The sequence below is a fragment of the Antechinus flavipes genome, chromosome 1 (genome assembly GCF_016432865.1).
Source record: "Antechinus flavipes isolate AdamAnt ecotype Samford, QLD, Australia chromosome 1, AdamAnt_v2, whole genome shotgun sequence".
In the NCBI taxonomy this organism is placed as follows: Eukaryota; Metazoa; Chordata; class Mammalia; order Dasyuromorphia; family Dasyuridae; genus Antechinus; species Antechinus flavipes.
In genome coordinates, this window is record NC_067398.1 from 721,515,223 (window position 1) to 721,536,619 (window position 21,397).

A 21,397-nucleotide genomic window follows, 5' to 3' on the forward strand; every position below is an offset into this window, starting at 1 on the left:
CACACCTGACCTGGGGCCTCTCACCTTCTCCTCCCCAGCCCCGGATGGGCTGGCCCCTTTCCTCCATGGTGAGGAAGCAAGAGGCCCCCTCAGTGCCCACTTTGCCTCTCCACTTTGGACCCTCCGTGTATAGCTTAGGATCCCAGAGGAACACGATCACAGCATCACAAAACCTTGCCCTTGGGAAGGAAGAAAGTTAAATGAGAGGAATAGTGAGTGTTACTGCTTCCTCTCTTCCCTCCTGTCCCCTCGCCTCGGCTCCATCCCCACCCCCACTCCGCCCTGTTATCCCACCAGCTTCTTAGAGATGAGACATCAGGTTATTGTGAGCTCAGCCTGAGCAGCTGTAGGAGGAGGTCAGAAGCCGGGGCCGGGCCCCGGGCCACTCTTGGCCCTCCTGGGCGCTTCAGTCTGGGGGCCGAGGTGTCCAGAATGTGGGCAGTTATTGGCGCACAGGGCGTTGCAGAGCCCGCCATCTCCAACTTAGGACAGGAGCATTGTAGAATGACAGAATACCAGAGTAGAGGTGTGGGGGGATCCCCAAGACCATCTCTTCTAATGTTCACCTCCTGTTTATAGGGAGAGAGAAAAAGTGTCTGCCAGGACTAGGACAGGAGCAGGAGAGACTAGAAAGATCAGGAAGACTTCCTGAGAGGTTCAGGGTAAACAGAGGGAACCTCAGTGTCCAGGGCAGGAGGCTTCCCTCTTGGGTGGCCCTTGGCCCACTGGATAGGATGCCAATTGTGCCCCAAGCCATCCTCCCCAAGGGGGATCATGTTCCTGAGGCTCTAGCCCAGGAAGTGGTAGCTCACTTGACAGCGTGATTGCTTGTTCTAAGCCCTCCCAGTGCTGCCTTCTGTGTTCTGATGTTCCAGGCTGCCTCATGGGGACCGCATCCACGCCGGGATATCACATTCAGTTCTGAGCATCACAAGGGCTAGATATGCCCTCTCGTCCATCTCATCCTTTCTGGCGCACCAGCTACAAGCACTTGCTTCTAGCATTGCTGCCCCATGAAATTTGACTCACCCCATTTTTCTGCATGGCTGTTTTGTTCCTCCTGAGGCAGCCATCAGCCCCCACTCCCAGGGACCACCTCGCTGCCCCTGGGCCCAGAGACACCCAGGGATCAGCTGCCGGCCCCCAGTAGCAGGCTCTGTGGTGTTTGCTAGAAGGAACATGAACGTGATGGTGGGTGTCCAGCGGAGGAGGAAAAGAGCCAAGTCCATCACAGCTGATAGATTCGTTGCTCTGTGTGCTTCACTTGGCTTCATGCTGAGTCTTTTTTTTAAATAACTTTTTATTGACAGAACCCATGCCAGGGTAATTTTTTACAGCATTATCTCTTGCACTCACTTCTATTCCGCTTTTTCCCCTCCCTCCCTCCACTCCCTCCCTGAGATGGCAAGCAGTCTTTTACATGTTAAATAGGTTACAGTATATCCTAGATACAATATATGTGTGCAGAACAGAACAGTTCTCTTGTTGCACAGGGAGAATTGGATTCAGAAGGTAGAAACAACCTGGGAAGAAAAACAAAAATGCAAATAGTTTCTCTTCACCTCCCAGTGTTCTTTCTTTGGGTGTAGCTGCTTCTGTCCATCCTTGATCCATTGAAACTGAATTAGCTCTCTTTATCAAAGAGATCCACTTCCATCAGAATACATCCTCAAACAGTATCGTTGTTGAGGTAGATAATGATCTCCTGGTTCTGCTCATTTCACTTAGCATCAGTTCCTGTAAGTCTCTCCAGTCCTCTCTGTATTCATCCTGCTGGTCATTCCTTACAGAACAATAATATTCCATAACATTCATATACCACAATTTACTCAACCATTCTCCAAGTGATGGGCATCCTTTCATTTTCCAGCTTCTAGCCACTACGAACAGGGCTGCCACAAACATTTTGGCACATACAGGTCCCTTTTCCTCCTTTAGTATCTCTTTGGGGTATAAGCCCAGTAGTAACACTGCTGGATCAAAGGGGATGCACAGTTTGATCACTTTTTGAGCATAGTTCCAAATCGCTCTCCAGAATGGCTGGATTTGTTCCCAACTCCACCAACAATGTATCAGTGTCCCAGTTTTCCCACATCCCCTCCAACATTCCGCATTATCTTTCCCTGTCACTCTAGCCAATCTGACAGGTGTGTAGCGGTATCTCAGAGTTGTCTTAATTTGCATTTCTCTGATTAATAATGATTTGGAGCATATTTTCACATGTCTATAAATAGTTTTAATTTCTTCATCTGAGAATTGTCTGTTCATGTCCTTTGACTATTGATCAATTGGAGAATGGCTTGATTTCTTATAAATTAGAGTCAATTCTCTATATATTTTGGAAATGAGGCCTTTATCAGAACCTTTGATTGTAAAAATGTTTTCCCAGTTTATTGTTTCCCTTCTAATCTTGTCTGCATTTGTTTTGTTTGTACAAAAACTTTTCAATTTGATATAATCAAAATTTTCTATTTTGTGGTCAATAGTGATCTCTAGTTCTTCTTTGGTCATAAATTCCTCCCTCTTCCACAGGTCTGAGAGGTAAACTATCCTATGCTCTTCTAATTTATTTATAATCTAATTCTTTATGCCTAAATCATGAACCCACTTTGACCTTATCTTGGTGTACGGTGTTAAGTGTGGGTCATGCTGAGTCTTGAGGGAAGCTGGAGATCCTCAGACTTGGCAGTGAGGAAGGAGAGTCACCGGGGGGGTGGAGAGGGTCATACGAAGGTGCAGAGATGGCAGACGTGGTGATGGGCAAGAGGAACAATAAGCAGTTCAGGATGATGGATTCACAAAGTTGGGGGAGAAGGAAAGGACTTCAGGAAATAAGTATTAAGTGTCCACTGTGTGGCGAATACTGGGCTAAGGACTTGACAAAGTGATCTCCTTAACGAGTCTGGGCTGGTTAGATGCTATTAAAATCCCTGTTTTACAAACAAGGAAACAGACAGAGGTGGTGACTTGGCCAGGACCATACAGTGAGCAAGTGTCCGAGGCCATATTTGAACCTTTCTTGGCTCTAGGGCTGCTGCTCTATCCACTTAACTGGAGAGCAGTGATGGAGCAGCCCGGAAAGGGAGGGAGAGCTAGGGAAGGCTGCACAAGGATTAAGGTTTAGACACAATCTGTGATTGTGACCTGCAAATACTGGTCTCTGGAGGACCTCCCCGCTGATGGGGGCTCGTTTTTCACATGGACTGTGCAGTGGATGTTCTCCTCCATGATCTCTGGTGAGGACACAGTCCACTGTTTTGTGCAGTGCTTAAAGCAGATAATCAGAAGGTCCTTGATTAGGTTCTCTTTATTGCTATATCTCTAAAGGAACCTCCTATGATTTTAAGGGAGTCATATGTTTCACCTGGGGGCATGTCCCCAACTCTTGGCTACATCAGGTTCAAGACCCTTTATGTGTCTATATCCTTCCATGGACCAGAAGCCCCATCAAAGTGTTTATTTTTATAATTAGTCAGTAGAGACAATTTCAAAAAAGATATTTTAATGAAATGGAAAAATAAAAAAGTAACAGCTAAAGAAAGGGCCCCCAAACCTGGGAGCTTACATACAACATCAGTGGGAAGAATGAATGTACTTAGAGAAGGTGGCCTGTGTCTACTTGTGGAGAGGAAGACAGGGAGTAAATGCATGCAGTCGGAACACGTGCATGAAGTAGTACTGCTACAAGGAACATTAGTGGCCAGGATCCATGTTTAGTAACAATATGTTCTATGAAGGCCATTAAACCCCAGACATAGCAGCCTTCCACAGTCAGCTATCGGGGCACTTGTGACTCGGGCTGACAGCCTTCTGTAGCCAGCTGTTGGGGACACCATGGATCCATGGAAGGGGTCTCTTACTTCTCTGGTATGGCTCTGTGCTGGGGGAGTGATGGAATCACCAGAAGGCCTGATGCAAGGAGACCAATTTTTCTTAAGGGTCTCAGAAACCTTCTGGGAGGAGGTCTTTACCCAGGCCCTGGCTTGGAGGAAGGATATTTTATGTGAAAGAAAGCAGATCAGTATAAAGGTGTGGGGGCTGGCGCTGCATACTAAGACGTGCTCATGTAAGGAAATCCAGGAACCAGAAATGGGGGTGGGAAGGAGCACAGTGGAGCATATTTGGATAAACATCAAGGGAAGAAAAAGCAGAAGGGAGGTTGTCATGGTGACATCCTGCCCATTGCCAAGTGAGTGGCCAAGCTCCCTGTCACTCAGGTCCACAGTCTGAGTCACCTCTTCTCCTCTTCCTCCTTGTCACTCTCCCTGCTTATTCACCACCTCCAAGTCCTGTCCTTTCTGCGCTCACATCCTCCCTCCTGAGGCCTGTTTTTTTCATTCAAACTTTCTCTCCTCGGGTCACTTCCTCACCATCCCAGGGCTGATTCCTGACAATAGCCTTCTTTTTCTAGTCTTGGAATAGCGTGGCTTGGGAGTGTCTAAGGCTGCATTTGATTTCAGGTTTTCCTGACTCCTGGCCATGTGATTCATGCACTGGACCTGTATTTCCCTCATACTCCTCATCTCATTCCATTCGAGAGTCTCCCCTTTGAACAAAAATAGTTTCAGATTCAAGTCTGGTCTCAGATTGGAGAGAAGGACTTTGGGAAGAAGTCAGTACATTGGCTGGAAGGGACCTTTCATCTTCCACCCAGCTGGGGCTTGGACCATGTTGGCTTTTTCCCATGAGGATTGTCAGGAGCCACCATGTTGCTAGCCACAATCAAGGGGAGGGGAAATCAGACCCAGAAAACATGAGAGACATTGGAAAGGAGAAGATCTTTATTGAAAGTATGGGAAGAGGGGGGGAAAGATGGGGAAGTCCATTATGGGGCGTGAGGGAGGAAGCATGTGGACATCTGGGTTGAGGACAGCTCCTTCTGGAAGACCTGTCCTCATGGGTGACCTTGCAGCTGTAGAGGCTGCCAGAAAGCCACTGGTCAGCAGTGAGTGAGAGGTAACTGCCGGATGAGTACTTGTCAGTCTGGTGAGCTGGCTGTCATCACCTCCTCAGTCACAGGGGAGCCATCCTTGGTCCAAGCCATGTCCACAGTGCCTGGGTAGAAGCCATTTACCAGGCACAGGAGTGTAATGGTCCAGAACTCTGTACTTGAAACAAGGATTCTTACAAGGTGCTAAGTCAGTGGAATTGATAATACAATGGTTATCTAGTTTAGCATAGTGATTAATAGTTCTCTACTTCAGTACATGTACTTAGTACTTAATCAAGTTCTACAAGATTGACACCTAGGATAATGTAATTATAATAGAGCATATAAGCTTGCACAACTCAGCCAGACAGATTCACTCCATCTCATACCACCATGGTGGCAGGGCTCTCCTCCTTTGCTTCTTCACTGAAACCAAGACTCTGGAAGGCCTCCAAGAAAGCTGGCCCGGGGCCCCAGGCAAGGAAATTAGATTTTGTAGGAGATAATAAAAAAATGGCTATTCTTGTGGTGATTACTCTGCTGAAACGAAGGCTGGTCTAGAGACTTCCAGAACACCAAGCAGAGCACTACATTTTGGCGTCTAAATGTGGGGCTAAGGACCTACATTCTCAACCTCAAGGAACATGTGTAGAAAGCATAGATTAATAAAAAACCAAGGATTGATTGTAAATTGGAAGCAGATCATTGGATTTTAGAAACAGTACAGTACTCGTCTCCTTGTTTCTCTAAGGAAGAAGAATTAGAGCCAGACAAGTGGAAACTAGGAGAGCAACTAAGTGAATGTTACAATGATAATGATCCTGATTCAATTCCTAAAGAAACACTCTAAACATATAACTTAATACAACAGGCTTTAGGAAATTACATAAGTTATAAAATAAGGAAAAAGAAGAAAGTGCAGGAGGGGGAGGATACTGAAAAACTAGATGAAAAGCACGAAGAATTAGACAAAAAAAGGAGTTAAGTACAATTCTAATGAAATTAAGGAGTGTGGTACTTCACAGCAGGAGCCACTAGGCATTCCCCATCCCCTGACCTACCCCCCTCAATTAACCCTTCCTGGGTGGAGGAAGAAGGAGGAGGGGAAAGGGCAGTGACACAATAAGCACCACTTATGATGCAGCCTATGCCATGATTACAAAAGCACTAGTTAAAGCTAAAAAAGAAGGACAGGATATATCTGATTTAATAGAAGCATACCCTGTTATTCAACAGTTTGACTCTTCATGCCAAGAAAGGAGAAGACACATTCCTTTTGATCTGGAAATTATCAAAGATTTGGAAAAGGGATGCACTCTTTACGGGGCTACATCATCTTATGTTAAGATGTTACTAGAGAATTTGGCTTATGAAATTTTAACCCTAGTGATTGAAAATCTATAGCAAGGACATGTTTAGAAGCAGGACAAAAACTTGTTGTGGCTTTTGGATTATAGTGAACTATGCAGAATACAAGCCCAATGAAATAGGCAAACTGGAGTTAATACACAAATCACCCTTGACCAACTAGCAGGTTAAAGTCAGTATACAGACACTTTAGAGCAGATTAATTACCCTTTGATAGCATATGAGCAAATTGCTGCTGCTGTTATCAAAGCATGGGGCTCCCTCTCAGAAAAAGATAGAGGGGAAGCCTTCATGAAAATAGAGCAAGGTCACAATAAACCTTTTGCTGATTTCGTGGGGTGTCTGCAGACAGCTGTCATACAAACAATTGGAGAAAATGCAGCAACAGGAATAATGATCAAACAACTTGCTAGAGAAAATGCTAATGTGGTTTGTAGAAGAATTATTCTGGGACTACACAATGATGCTCCTTTAGAAGAGATCATAAGACGCTGTGCCACAGTGGGCACAAATGCCTTTTATATCCAAGGCTATGATGCAGAACATGGGAAGACACAGTCCTTCTTGGCAAGGGACTTCCAGAGAGACTCGTCAATGCTTTCAGTGTGGTAAAGTTGGGCATCTGAAAGCTCAATGTAGGCATAGAGATAGAGGGAGAAGACAGGGTGAGAGAACAAAATCCCAAACCCTATGTATAAAATGCAATAAAGGCCTCCACTGGGCCTCAGAATGTAGATTGACCCAGAAAAATGAGAGTTGGGGCCCAGCTCTCAGACCTCAAACAAAAATCAGATGGGGCATGATGGCAGTCGAGGTTACACCCAGAGAGTCTTTAGAAGTTCAGGACTCTGATGTGATCAATCAGCAGAGAAGCAATAAGATGGGAGAAAGGGACTATAATTGGTGAGAATACAGGCTTTTTAACTCAACAGAAGGGCAGTGTCCAGTGCCAGCAGCTCCAGTGTAATTGCCAGGTGATGTGGAGAGATCCAGAAAGTGGTGAATGGAAGAAACTAGATAGGTTAACTGCTTGGGAAGAGTGTTTGTTTGTGTCTCTACAGATGGAGAAGGAATCAAATGGTTGCCAACAAGTAGTATTTGCCTTGTTCGTCAGAGAGAGACAGAAAAAGAGAAAACCTCAAAACAAAGGAGAAGACCTAAAAAATATCTGACAGCATGGCTGATAATGAGACCGTTGCAGGACTTTAAAACCAGCAGGAATCACTGGCTTCCCTGAGACATGATAAGACTGGTTCTAAGATTTCAAAATTTGCAGAAATCATTGGATTCTCTGACATACAAAGTAATGAACAATAGATTTCTTGGACTATTTCTAGGACCTATGGACATGTATAATTCCTCATGTTGATTCATGTTGTTTGTTTGTAATACCTCCCATGTTAATGGATTTATGTATACCTGTTTCAAGTAAGACCCTTCAGAAACCGGCTAATCTGGTTTGATTCTCAATTTTCCTTTGGTTTTCATCTCCCTTCCTGAGACTTCAGGGAGGGCATGATCACCTCCTTTTTTGGTATTTTCACCTCCTTTTTCTGAGATGTCAGAGAGGGCATGATCACCTCCTTTTGGGGGGTTATCACCTCCCTGAGAAGTCAGGGAGGGCATGACCACTATGTTCTAAAACAAAAGAAAGGGGGAGATGTTATGGGCCAGAACTCTGTACTTGAAACAAGGATTCTTACAAGGTGCTAAGTGGAATTAGTACTTAATATAGTTCTACAAGTCTGACACCTATTCTACAAGATTCACATCTAAGATTATGTAATTATAGTACTGCGTTTAAGCTGGGACAAACTCAGCTCATTCCATCTCATACCACCATGGTGGCAAGACTCTCCTCCTTCACTTCTCCACTGAAACCAAGACTCTGGAAGACCAACAAGAAAGTTGACCCTGGCCTCAGGCAAGGAAACTAGACTTTAAAGGAGATAATAAAGGATTTGGACTTAACACCTGGCTATTTTCATGGTGATTAATCTGCTGAAACGAAGGCTGGTCCAAAGACCTCCAGAAAACCAACCAGAACACTACCCAGGAGGGTGGCCTTTTGGGTATCTAGCTCAAGTTGGGATGGCAACTTTTTCCCCATTGGAATGGGAATCTCTGGTTGGAGCTGGGATGTTTGACCCCAGTTAGTGTCCAGAATAAAGGACAAAAAATCTATGGCAGATTTCCCAGAGCCCTTGGAACCCCCCAAAGGGGAGAAGAGAAAGAGAGTAACTCACCAAGAACAATCAGCTGGGTGCCTCCACCGAACACAGCCCACCCATTCATAAGCCCCACTGTGTGACTTGGCCCAGACACTGCGGACCCCCATCTGCAGCAGGGAATTCAGACGCTGTGACCCAGGAGCTCTCCTCAGGAGTAGGCTTTACTGCCCTCCTTTTAGAAAGCAGGGGTAGGTGCCCTTCCATACCCCCTACTACTCTCCCCACCACCCCTGCCAGAAAAGAGGGCAAAGGTGTGAATTGTGAGAAAGTCACCATCTAGGGGACTGGCTCTTCCTGAAAGACTGTTCCTTCCTTTGGGCAGGGTGGGAATGATCATGGAGGCAACTGGGGTCTGATGCTGGGGCCTCAGGACCATGTATAGTCAGGGCTGATGCTTCTCAATATTTTCCCATGGCCTTTCCCTTTCATGACCTCATTTGATCCTCACAACACCAGGGACCATTGGTATGAAAAGCTTTTTTACAAAGGAAGTGCTGAAGCCTGAGAGAAGGGAAAGGAGTGGTCCAAGATTCTCCAACTAGTTACTATGAGAGCTAGGCTGGAGAAGGGAGGGAGAAGAAGGAGAAAACAGCATCCGGGTCCTCGGGGGCTCATGATCCTCCAACTAGTCCAAGATCCTACAACTAGTTACAATGAGAGGTGGGATCTGAGCTGGGCTGGAGAAGGGAGGGAGAGGAAGGAGAAAACAGCATCCTGGTTCTCAGGAGGCTCACGGTCTGTTTAGCCAAGAGGAGATAAGACCTACACAGTGGGCCAGATCCTCAAGCCCTCTGGGAGGAGATGGCTCAGGAGACATTGTGAGTGTATGGGATTCAGTAAGCAGATCCCAAGAGGAAGGCAGAGAAGAAGAGCTGAGTGACCCCTGGATGATCCGGGGGCTATGGCAGTCATGGAAGGCTTTTTGGAAGAAGTAGGATTGATGCAGGAAAGGGAAGAGGGGAGCAAGCCAGGGTCAAGGTGGGAGGAGAGACAGGAAAGAGTTGGAGAGTGAGAGAAGTGGAGGAGATGGGAGCTTGTGTGGGGCTGGGAAGACCAAGTTTGCCCTCCTTGTCCAGGAGGCTATGGGAAATCATGGAGTGTTGTGGAGTAAAGGATGGGCAGAGTGGGCAGAAGGTCTGAGCCTGAAACCCTGCCATGTTCCATCCCGACCCCATGCCCTTGCATGAGTCCCCCAAACCTGCATGCAGTCCATTGTGAATGCTCGTCTCCTAATTTGAAATGGGGTTTATCCCCTCTGAGCTTTTTCTCGGGGCTGTTGTGGGCAGAGCACTCTCAGGGAGATGTGCAGGGAGGGGATGTGGGAGCAGGGGCTGGAGACAGCCCTGGGCAGGGAGAGATGGAAGTCAAGATCGACCAGAAGGATGGGAGCTGCGGGGTTTTGGGATGTCTTTGGGAACCAATTGGCCAAGTGACCTCCAAGCTTCAATGCTGAAGAGAACTCAGTCGGGTTTTTGTGCCTGTGACTGTGGCAGGTAATGAATGTGACCCGTGTGCTCTGAAACCCACTGTCCTCCCTGTCATGCACAGAAACGGTGTCTTCTCCTCTCCTTCCCCAAGACCTCAGGGCTAGGGGACTGGCCAGATGGGTGCCTGTGCCCTGGGCACTCTGTGTGTGAGACCGGTGGTCCCAAGAAGACAGCCGACTCTCTGAAGGAAGGGGCTGAGTCTCGTGTGTGTTATGGTGCCTGCCAAAGAGCAGAGGCCAGAACTGGGCTCGGAGGAGCTGCTCAGGAAGACCCGGCTCTTCCATGAAGTAGGAGAGGGGCCAATGAGCGGGCTGGGGTGAGATTGAGCCCAGGGACCTGCTGGGGCCTGTAATGCTGCTGGTGGTCACTCCCTCAGCACCTTTTCCTAGTGTGGGGCACCTGCTTCCCTCTCCCGGCCCCTGCCTCCCACACCATCCACCCTTCTTCTGTCTCTCGGAAAGGGCTGAGGAGGGTGAGCGCCCAGTATTTGGGCCAGGGCTCCTGGGCAGTGGGAAGACTCCCCAGCCACGTGTCCCAAGGATGCCTGGGGCTCAGGGCCGAGTCTGCGTGGATGGCTCACTACTGATGATCTTTGCATTGGAGTGATCCCAGAGACTTGGTCATGCTTGGTCTCCCACCAAACGGTGGCCATTCAGGTCCTACTGGGGCTTTCTTTGCCCTTCCCTAGGGGGCCTTTTCCTCAGTGCTGCTCCCTGGGCAGCTTCCATCATTCCTGGAGGCCGCCTTTGGGTCATTGTAATGGCAGCACTGACCGTCCTACTAAGGAATCTGGGGCTCTCCTTGGATACCTGGTTCTGGCTGCCGGGAGATCCCGGGGAGAGGGGGCGTCAGATGTCCCAGGGTGAGCCGGCATGCTTGGGGAGGAGAGGCTGTCCGTCCTTTGCCTAGAGAGCCATTGGACAGACATGTCAGGGGCCCCCATGTTGCGAGCCACCATCGAGGGGAGGGGAGATCAGACCCAGAAAACATGAGAGACAATTGAATGAGAAAGAAGATCTTTATTGAAAGTAGGGGAGGAGGGGGGAGAGGTGGGGAAGTCCATTGTGGGGCGTGAGGGAGGAAGCATGTGGGCATCTAAGTGCACTGGGTTGAGGACAGCTCCTTGTGGAGGGTCTGGCCCTCATGGGTGACCTTGCAGCTGAAGATGTCGCCAGAATGCCACTGGTCATCAGTGAGCGAGAGGTAACTGCTGGCTGTGTACTTGTTGTCACTCTGGCGGGCTGGCTGCGTGGTCATCACCCCCTGGGTCACGGGGGAGCCATTCTTGGTCCAAGCCACATCCACAGTGCTTGGGTAGAAGCCATTTATCAGACACACGAGGGTGGCCTTTTTTGTGTCTAGCTCATCCTGGGATGGAGCAAAGACATACACGGTGGGGGATGCCTTGGGCTGACCTGGGAGATGTGGAAAAAGAGAGAGTTAGGTAGAGAAGAGGAAAAGGTCAGGGCGTGAGAGACCCCTGGTCCCCAGCCCTGAATGTCCAGTCCAGATCCCACGAGGATCTGGAAAGTCCTTGGTGGGAAGGAGCAAGGCCTGGCTCAGTGTGTCAGAGGTCTTGGGTGAGAAGGCTCTTTTCTCCTATAGTCCACCCATCATAAAGATGAACAAACTGAGTCCCCAACCATGAGAAGTCCCACCAAAGTCCCACGAGTAGGAAGAAGTAGGGCTCAGATTTGGAGCCGTGTCCTCTGACCCCCAGTAGTGCTCCTGTGTTCTCTGGCTTTTGTAGAGTGGATTCTGGCCTGAATTTCTGGGCACCAGGAGCTCAGTCTTTCTCCTGGCTGGCCTGTAAACTCTTCACCTGCTGGTCAGTCAGCACTGACCTCTGCACTCACCGTCCAGGCCAGACCGTCTGTTCTGTCAGAGTCTGGGTCTGCTCAGGCTCCTGTTAAACCCTGCAGGCAGAGCCTAGCCAGTGCTGCTGGGAAGTCCAGTGCATGGCCAGGGCTGCCCTCCCTGCCCTGCCCCCACTTCCCCAGAGCTGCTCTCCTGCCTGTCCTGGGGGCTCTGCCTGTCTGTCCCGAGCCATCCCTTTGCCTTGGGCAATCCGGCCCTGAGTGCTGGGAGTCAGTGTGTCTTTGGGGCTTCCTCTGGTGAGGAGCGGGCCCCCGGGGTCAGCCTGCCTGCTCTGAGGAAGTCTGTGCTGGGCCATTTCTGCTGGGCAGGGGGTCTGGTGTGGGGAGTCCCTGGGCCCTGGGCAGACTCCGTTCCAGAGGTGCTCAGTCTTCATGAAGCCCAGGTGTTCCAGGGAGTCTGTCTTTGGCCAGATGTCCCCCTCTGTTCCAGGCCATGTTCTCCCTCCCTGCTCCCTTGTGGGAGCAGATCTCTTGTGTGCTCCTCTCCCGGGGTCTCAGGGATGCCCCTCTATTTGTCCCCTGAGGCCACTGGGCCCCCCAGGATGAGGGGGTCCTTCTGAGAAGTACAGCTCCCCGGTCCCTCCAGACCTTCTCTCGGGGAACAGGTCTGACCATCCTCCCGCAGACTTCCCTGTGCCCGGCCCCAAGTGTCCCTTGAGTGCAGCCCAGTGCTCAGATCTTAGTGGCTGAATTTCTAAAGGTTTCTCATTGAGCCCAAAGGGTGGAGGGAGACAGAGCTAGGCTGGGAGAGACTCAAGGCTATTTCCATAGATTATCCAAGTCCCTGAGACAAGCCCTGGAGAGGATGGGAGCCTCAGAGAAGAGGGGGCAAAAAGGCAGAGGTCAGGGGCCACAGCAGACTGCAGACCTTTAGGAGGAGCTGGCAAATGGGACCCTAGATAGGACCCACTGCTGAGCAGAGCAAACCAGGGGCAATTTTCCCAGAACCTTCAGTATCTCAGAAAGAGAGAGAGAAAAAGAGGGACTCACCAATGACGGTCACACGGGTCCCTCCGCCGAACACCCAACACCGTGACACAGACCCGCACAAAAACCTCCCAGTGATTTGTCTCACCCCCTCCCTTTCCCTCTGTGCAGCTGTGAGACAGGAACACTGGCCCCTCCACCTGGGTCATCAGGGCCCAGAGGCCCCTCTCCCCGCCTTCACAGAGCGGGGGCAGGTGTCCCCCAACTCCCCAGTCAGTCAACACTTGCCCCCAAACTCAAGACTTGAGTGAAAACCCATTTTCTGAGTGGACATGAGTTGCCATGCCAGGGCCCTATTCAGGAATTTCATTAGTCAACTGTAGGGAACACATGTCAAGTTGGGATTTTTAGGGTCTTTTCCAATATTGTCCCCACAGCTTGTTACCTTAGGATCTCAAAGCCCTTAACATAAATCACCTACTTCTTGGTGCAAACTTCTGGGAATCATGTTTCCAGGGAGTTGACAGACACGGTGTGGATGATCCCAGCCCGAGGAGAATAATGTCCAGGGTTCTGCAATGCTCTCCTTTTCCCGACATTCCCTTCCCCTAACACAGTGTAGAGCCATGTTGCGCCATGAGCTGCAGGGGCTGGTGGGATTGATTCCTCGATTCAGGTCCTGACTTTTTGAGGGTTTTAGGGTGAAATGGGACTTGAAAGGGGCCTTTCTCTTCATTTCCCACCTCCATTCAGTTCCCTTTCACCCCCACCCCAAGTTAGAGACTGGTCATTAGTGTAGGGAAGACAGGTGAGGGATCCGGGCTGCTTCAGTTAGTCTTTTGAAGGCTGAGTCTGTTTTTTTGATTTCTAGAACTAGGGCTTTTTGACGCAAGGTTAGTTACCCCATGTGGGAATAAGACTCATGTAGAGATTTCAGCCCCGTTCCCCTCCTGTGTGTGAGCCACGGCCAGTCCCACCCTCTCAGAACCAGCCCTTAGCAAGCAAGCTGTAGGCCACTCAATCACTGCGCTGCTAAGCATTTCCCGAATACTCGGCAGTGTGGAGCACGCCTCAATTGTAGCAAAGAAACTCTTCCCTTGCACTGCCTTGGGGAGATGGTGGAGACTGAAGGTCTGGCTTGTTATGGTCCAGGGGATCAGGAAAAGTTGGTCATAACTGAACAATGACCTAGAAGGTGAAAGTGAAGCTCAGAGAAGGCTCCCAGGTCTCTGGCATTTATCCCTTCTCTAGCTTCTAGACTCCATCCCATTTTTTAAGCCCTCAGAAGCTCGTCCTCCAAAGGATTTGGATTCAGAATTGCCTTCCTGCCTGAGTAAGGGGGCGCTCAGCTCTGCTTGCTGATGAACAAGGTCATTCCACCATGGACAGCTCCGAATGAGTGCTCTCTTCCCACTGCTGTGGATTTCCTTTTCTGCTGCTTCTAATTCTGGGTTCTGGAGCCTGGCAGGATGAGCCTTCTTCTTCCATGCTGAGCCAGACCTTGAGGTAGCCGAAGACCGCTCTCTTGGCTCTTTCCCTGATCCCAATCTTAGCTTCACACAGCAGACCCCGAGTTTTTTTTTAAATGATTCTCCAATTCCTTCACCTCCTTTAAATGATGCTCCCATTTCTCCCCCAGCTGAGTCCTGCTTCTTCCTAAAAATTACCTTCTCTTTGTCAATGTCCTTCTTCCCTTATAGAGTCCAGAAGCGGATCTGGTTGTTGAGATGGGTCTGAGCAGGAGACAGCTTCCTCTTGGCCTGCACAGCACAGCATGAATGCAGCCTGGGCCCTGTCTCATCCTCACCGCTTTGTCTATTTCTTCCATCTGATACTGGAGACAGATCCACATTATACTCATAGTCTTTCCTGTTGCAGCAGGGCCCAGGAAGGACAAAGAACCCCAATACTCATTCTTATGTTACGAATGGGGGCCTCAGGCTAAGCAAGTGATGGTGATGGGAAGGAAAGAAATAGAAGCAGAAAGAGAGAGAGATAGAGAGAGAAAGAGAGAGAGAGAAATAAAAAGAGACAGATGGAGACACAGAAAATCAGAGATAGATACAGAGATAGAGATAGAAAGGGCTGCATCATATAGGAAGGGACGGCCCTAGATACTCTTTTAGATAAACCCTTCTATTCACAAATCTATGATCCAAAGAACTTCCTGGTTAGCTCCCTGGAGCTATCTCCCCATCTCCCTAACAATCCTTAGAGTGCAGATCTTCACAAAGTGTCCCCTAGAGTCATCCTTACCTAAGTCCACCCTGAAGTTGCTCCTTGCACCTGAACAGTGGGCACTGTTCTTTTTCCTTGGATTAGTGACCACAAACTCATATCAAAGGATGAAAGCATCTGTGATAATCAGAAGGGACTCAGAGACCAGGTAGTCCAAGTATCTTTTCATCCCCTTGGGGATGAAGAACCTGACCCCAAGGAAATACAATTCCTTGTCGTGGTCACCCAGTTAGGGCTGGAATTGCTGGAACTGAACCTCATATTGGGTGAGTCCCAAACAGCCCATATTCCATTGCTTCACCAGGGTCTTCCTGGCTCTCAAAGGTCCATTTCTGGTCCCTCCTCCTCAGCATGGAGTTTTAGCATCCTGACTCAGACATGCAGGGGGCCTTTATTGTCTTAGTGTTAGAGGATGAGGATTCTTTCACTGACACCATGTAGGGAGAGGGGAGGGCCTGGGCCCTCCCTTAGCCTAGAGACAGGTGATTCTAAGGAAAGCCTTCTGAGAATGGAAGTGGCCTCTGGTCTGAGCTAGCAGCCAAGCTGGCGGGACCTGGAGGCCAGGCATCCGGCTGGGATGTTGCCTGCTCAGTATCAATGACTGCAGAGTTCTGGTGCAGGGAAGCTAACCGGGTGCAATTTTTGACTAGGCTGGTTTTGTACTTTACCTTTTTGGGATTAAAAGTAGTAGGAGCTGAGCTGAACTGTGGGGCCCATCTGCTGTCACCCCTGACTCTGCACCAGGGCTGAGGGAATTATCCATGTGCTTGTTTTCTATATAGCTTCAAAGCCAATATCTCTTTGTAGAACTAAATTGATGCTCAGTGGAAGTGGGGTGTGAATCACTAGGCCCCTAAAAAAGTGGGGCTCAGAGTCAGCAGCCGAGGAAAGTGACCCTCCTGCCTCTGTAGGGGGATCCTGAGAGGGCAGGAGCAGAGGCTCCATGTTCCCCCCTACTGCCTGGCTAGTGATTGTGTCCCCTAAAGGCAGTGGGTGTGTCTGCCATGGTCTGCCCCACTGACTTTTGGGAATCTGGGCTTCCTCTTCTGGCTCCTCACTAACCATTCTCTTTCCTATAGCTTATGGCATTTTCACAGGAATTGTGGAACAGTGAGCTCCTCTGTGGCCTGCAGACTCCATTTTTCTCCTTCTCTTGCTCCCTTTGTCTGCCTTTCTTTTTCCAACTTCAGTCTCTCCTCTCCTTAGTCTTTCTCTTGTGTCATCTGGTCTTGTCCAGTCTTCTTTCCTCTCCTCTGCGCTATGTGTGTAGTTAAGGACCTCTGGGACTTCTACAAAGGAGACAGAGAGTAGACACGAAAAGAAGGTTCTAGATGCTTCTAGCACCAGCAAAGACTTCCTGAAAAAGTGGTCTCCTGGCTCAGTCTGAGCGAGGCTGGAGATCCTCAGTGAGGAAGGAGAGGTACCGGGGGTGGAGAGGTCATACACAGGTGCAGAGATGGGAGATGTGCCCAGGATGATTCACAGAGTGGGTGTTAAGGACCCTGCCTAAGTGAAGGGGCAGGTCAGCTCTCCAAGAGCCTCCCATAGCTGTGAATCATAACACTTGAAGGAGTTACAAAGCAGCCTTCTCAGATGTTCCCTGTGGATTGGGAATGAAATAAATTGGAGGCAGAGGGAAGAGGAGAGAGGTCAGAGAAAGCAACTGCCTCTCAGTCTCCTTCTATCATCATCATCCTCTCACAGGAAGAAATCCATTCTATGGGTCTGAGTTAGGCCTCCAGCAGCCTCTGGCAGGTAGCTCCCTTATCCCTACCTGGGGGAGAAGGAAAGGATTTCTGGAAATAAGATTGTATTAAGTGCCCATTGAGTGACGGACACTGGGTTATGGGCTTGACAAAGTGATATCCATAACGAGTCTGTGCTGGTTAGGTACTATTAAAATCCCAAACAAAGAAACAGACAGAGATTGTGACTTGGCCAGGACCTCACAGTGAGCAAGAATCTGAGGCCATATTCGAACCTTTCCTGGCTCTAGGGCTGCTGCTCTATCCACTTAACTGGAGAGCAGTGATGGAGGAGACTAGAAAGAGATGGAGAGTTAGGGAAGGCTGCGCAAGGATCAAAGTTTTGATACAGTCAATGTATGGTAACCTGTAAGCAGGGTCCCCCTGATGGGGGCTCCATGGATTATGCAGCAGATGTTCTCCTCTATGACCTCTGGTGAGGACGCGGTGCACTGTTTTATGCAGTGGAAAATCTGAGGTTTCTTGTTTGAGTTCTCTCAATTGCTCTCTCTCAGGAGCCTCCTGTGATTTCACGGGATTCACATGTTTCACCTGGGGCCATGTCCCCAAGTCCAAGGCACAGGGCAGTTCCCCAGCTACTGACTACACCAAGTTCAAGATACTCTATGTGTCTGTATGCTTCCATGGCTCATGAGGCCTTATCAAAATCTTTATTAGCCAGCTGGGAGAACTCCTTCCAAACAAGGAGAGCGAGGGGGAGGCCTGGGGCTGACCTGGGAGGAGCAGCTAAAAGATTAGCTCCTGAACATGGCAGAAAACATACAACAACAAAAGTGGATGTGCTCAGAGAAGTGTGGCCTGGGTTCTTCTGTGGAGGGGAAGCCAGTGAGTAAATGTATGCAGTGGGAGCACCTGCATGAAAGAGCATAAAGAAAAGGAAGCCATGTGGCCAGGATCTATATTTAGTCATGGGGATGTGTTCTTTGGTGGCCATTAAACCCTGCCTGCCCATGGTAACCTCCCAGGGAAGGTGAGATGTCAGGGGCACCATGGAACCCCTGCCCTTGTTACTCTGGCCTGGCAGCCTTCCATGAGCAGCTGTCGGGGACACAGCAGAACCACTGGTCTCTTCCATGTGTTCTGGTATGGCTCTGTGTCTTGGGAGGGATGGAGCCACCAGAAGGCCTGATCTGGCTCTAGGGCTGCTGCTCTATCCACTTAACTGGAGAGCAGTGATGGAGGAGACTAGAAAGAGATGGAGAGTTAGGGAAGGCTGCGCAAGGATCAAAGTTTTGATACAGTCAATGTATGGTAACCTGTAAGGAGACCAGATTTTCCTAAGGATCTCAGAGACCTGGTGGGAGGAGGTCCTTGCCCAGGCCCTAGCTTGGGGAGAGGATTTTTTTGTGAAAGACATCTGATCAGTTTGAGGGTGTGGGGGCTAATGTTACATATTAAGATGTGCTCATGTAAGGAAATCCAGAAGGCAGAAGGCGAGGGGGAAACATGGAGGCGAGTATTTGGATGCTTGTCAAGGGAGAAAAAGTAGAAGGGAGGTTGATATGGTGATGTCCTGTCCATTGCCAAGTGAGTGGCCAAACTCCCCATCAACCAGGTTCACAGCATGGGTCCTCTCTTCCCCTCCTCCTCACTGTCACTCTCCCTGCCTATTCAGCCCCCTCCCAATTTTGTCCTGTCTGCCTTCACATCCCCTGTCACAAAGGCCTGGTTTTTCTCTCATTCTTACTCTCCCAGGATCACTCCCTCACCACCCTGGGCCTGCCTCCTGGCTGCATTCGGATCAATCTAATCACCCAGCAAGGATTTCTTCAGGCCATTAAGATGTGCAACGCATGCTGGCTAAGCTATTTGATTCGATCCTCACAGCACCCTTGGTGAAAGGGAGTATTCAGCAAAGCTAATAATAATGAAAATGATAAAAGCTAGTCTTTCTATAACAGTTTAAGTTTGGCAAAGAGCCTTACAGGTGCGACCTACTTGTATACTCCCCACAGTGCAGGTGGGTGAATGTTGTCATTCTCACATCTTATAGATAAGGACACAGGGAGTAAAGGAAGATCAGGGGGCATAATTAGGAAGCCTTTATGGCTGAATTTGAATTCAGTTTTTCCTGAGTCCAGGTCATGAGATTCATGCACTGGACCCTCATTTCCCCCATACACCTCATCTCATTCCATTTGAGAGTCTCCCCTTTGAACAAAAACAGCTTTAGATTCAGGTCAGGGCTCAGAATGGAGAGAAGGACTTTGGGAAGGAGTCAGCACATTGGCTGGAAGGGACCTTTCATCTTCCTCCCAGTCGGGGCTTGGCCCGTGTTGCTTTTTCCCATGAGGATTGTCAGGGGCCCCCATGTTGCAAGCCACCATCAAGGGGAGGGGAGATGAGACCCAGAAGACATGAGAGACAATTGAATGAGAAAGAAGATTTTTATTGAAAGTAGGGGAGGAGGGGGGAGAGGTGGGGAAGTCTATTGTGGGGCGTGAGGGAGGAAGCATGTGGGCATCTAAGTGCACTGGGTTGAGGACAGCTCCTTGTGGAGGGTCTGGCCCTCATGGGTGACCTTGCAGCTGAAGATGTCGCCAGAACGCCACTGGTCATCAGTGAGCGAGAGGTAACTGCTGGCTGTGTACTTGTTGTCACTCTGGCGGGCTGGCTGCGTGGTCATCACCCCCTGGGTCACGGGGGAGCCATTCTTGGTCCAAGCCACATCCACAGTGCTTGGGTAGAAGCCATTTATCAGACACACGAGGGTGGCCTTTTTTGTGTCTAGCTCAGGTTTGGATGGAGCAAAGACATTCACGGTGGGGGTTGCCTTGGGCTGACCTGGGAGATGTGGAAAAAGAGGGAGAGTTAGGTAGAGAAGAGGAAAAGGTCAGGGCGTGAGAGACCCCTGGTCCCCAGCCCTGAATGTCCAGTCCAGATCCCACGAGGATCTGGAAAGTCCTTGGTGGGAAGGAGCAAGGCCTGGCTCAGTGTGTCAGAGGTCTTGGGTGAGAAGGCTCTTTTCTCCTATAGTCCACCCATCATAAAGATGAACAAACTGAGTCCCCAACCATGGGAAGTCCCACCAAAGTCCCACGAGTAGGAAGAAGTAGGGCTCAGATTTGGAGCCGTGTCCTCTGACCCCCAGTAGTGCTCCTGTGTTCTCTGGCTTTTGTAGAGTGGACTCTGGCCTGAATTTCTGGGCACCAGGAGCTCAGTCTTTCTCCTGGCTGGCCTGTAAACTCTTCACCTGCTGGTCAGTCAGGGTCACTGACCTCTGCACTCACCGTCCAGGCCAGACCGTCTGTTCTGTCAGAGTCTGGTTCTGCTCAGGCTCCTGTTAAACCCTGCAGGCAGAGCCTAGCCAGTGCTGCTGGGAAGTCCAGTGCATGGCCAGGGCTGCCCTCCCTGCCCTGCCCCCACTTCCCCAGAGCCGCTCTCCTGCCTGTCCTGGGGGCTCTGCCTGTCTGTCCCGAGCCATCCCTTTGCCTTGGGCAATCCGGCCCTGAGTGCTGGGAGTCAGTGTGTCTTTGGGGCTTCCTCTGGTGAGGAGCGGGCCCCCGGGGTCAGCCTGCTGCTCTGAGGAAGTCTGTGCTGAGCCGTCTCTGCTGGGCAGGGGGTCTGGTGTGGGGAGTCCCTGGGCCCTGAGCAGACTCTGTTCCAAAGGTGCTCAGTCTTCATGAAGCCCAGGTGTTCCAGGGAGTCTGTCTTTGGCCAGATGGCTGCCTCTGTCCCAGGCCATGTTCTCCTTCCCTGCTCTCTTGTGGGATCAGATCTCTTGTGTGCTCCTCTCCCGGGGTCTCAGGGATGCCCCTCTATTTGTCCCCTGAGGCCACTGGGCCCCCCAGGATGAGGGGGTCCTTCTGAGAAGTACAGCTCCCCGGTTCCCACCAAACCCTCTCTCGGGGATCAGGTCTGACCATCCTCCCCAGACTTCCCTGTGCCCGGCCCCAAGTGTCCCTTGAGTGCAGCCCAGTGCTCAGATCTTAGGTGGCTGAATTTCTAAAGGTTTCTCATTGAGCCCAAAGGGTGGAGGGAGACAGAGCTAGGCTGGGAGAGAGTCAAGGCTATTTCCATAGATTATCCAAGTCCCTGAGACAAGCCCTGGAGAGGAAGGGAGCCTCAGAGAAGAGGGGGCAAAGAGGCAGAGGTCAGGGGCCACAGCAGACTGAAGATCTTTAGGAGGAGCTGGCAAATGGGACCCTAGATAGGACCCACTGCTGAGCAGAGCAAACCAGGGGCAATTTTCCCAGAACCCCCAGTATCCCAAAAAAGGAGAGAGAAAAAGTGCCACTCACCTAGGACTGTCAGATGGGTCCCTCCTCCGAAAACATAACACCGTGATACAGCCCTGAACAAAAACCTCCCAGTGATTTGTCTCATCCCCTCCCCTTCCCCTCTGTGCAGCTGGCCCCTCCACCTGGATCATCAGGGCCCAGAGGCCCCTCTCCCTCCCTTGACAAAGCTGGGGCAGGTGTCCCCCAACTCCCCAGTCAGTCAACACTTGCCCCCACACTCAAGACTTGAGAGAAAATCCATTTTCTGAGTGGACATGAGTTGCCATGCCAGGGCCTTATTCAGGAATTCCAAAAGTCAACTGTAGGAACACATGTCAGGTGGGGTTTTTAAG

The 21,397-nt window shown here is 50.0% G+C and overlaps 2 gene segments (V, D, J or C); both read right to left on the bottom strand.

Annotated features, from left to right (window-relative positions):
* Positions 1-11,015: 11,015 nt before the first annotated feature.
* On the bottom strand, positions 11,016-19,136 carry LOC127548852 (immunoglobulin lambda constant 1-like). The segment is given in 3 exon segments: positions 11,016-11,431; positions 12,884-13,020; positions 19,066-19,136. Coding segments are annotated over 3 exon segments (528 nt in total).
* A 56-nt stretch (positions 19,137-19,192) lies between these two features.
* Positions 19,193-21,166, bottom strand: LOC127545810 (immunoglobulin lambda constant 1-like). The segment is given in 2 exon segments: positions 19,193-19,608; positions 21,066-21,166. Coding segments are annotated over 2 exon segments (405 nt in total).
* Positions 21,167-21,397: the final 231 nt, after the last annotated feature.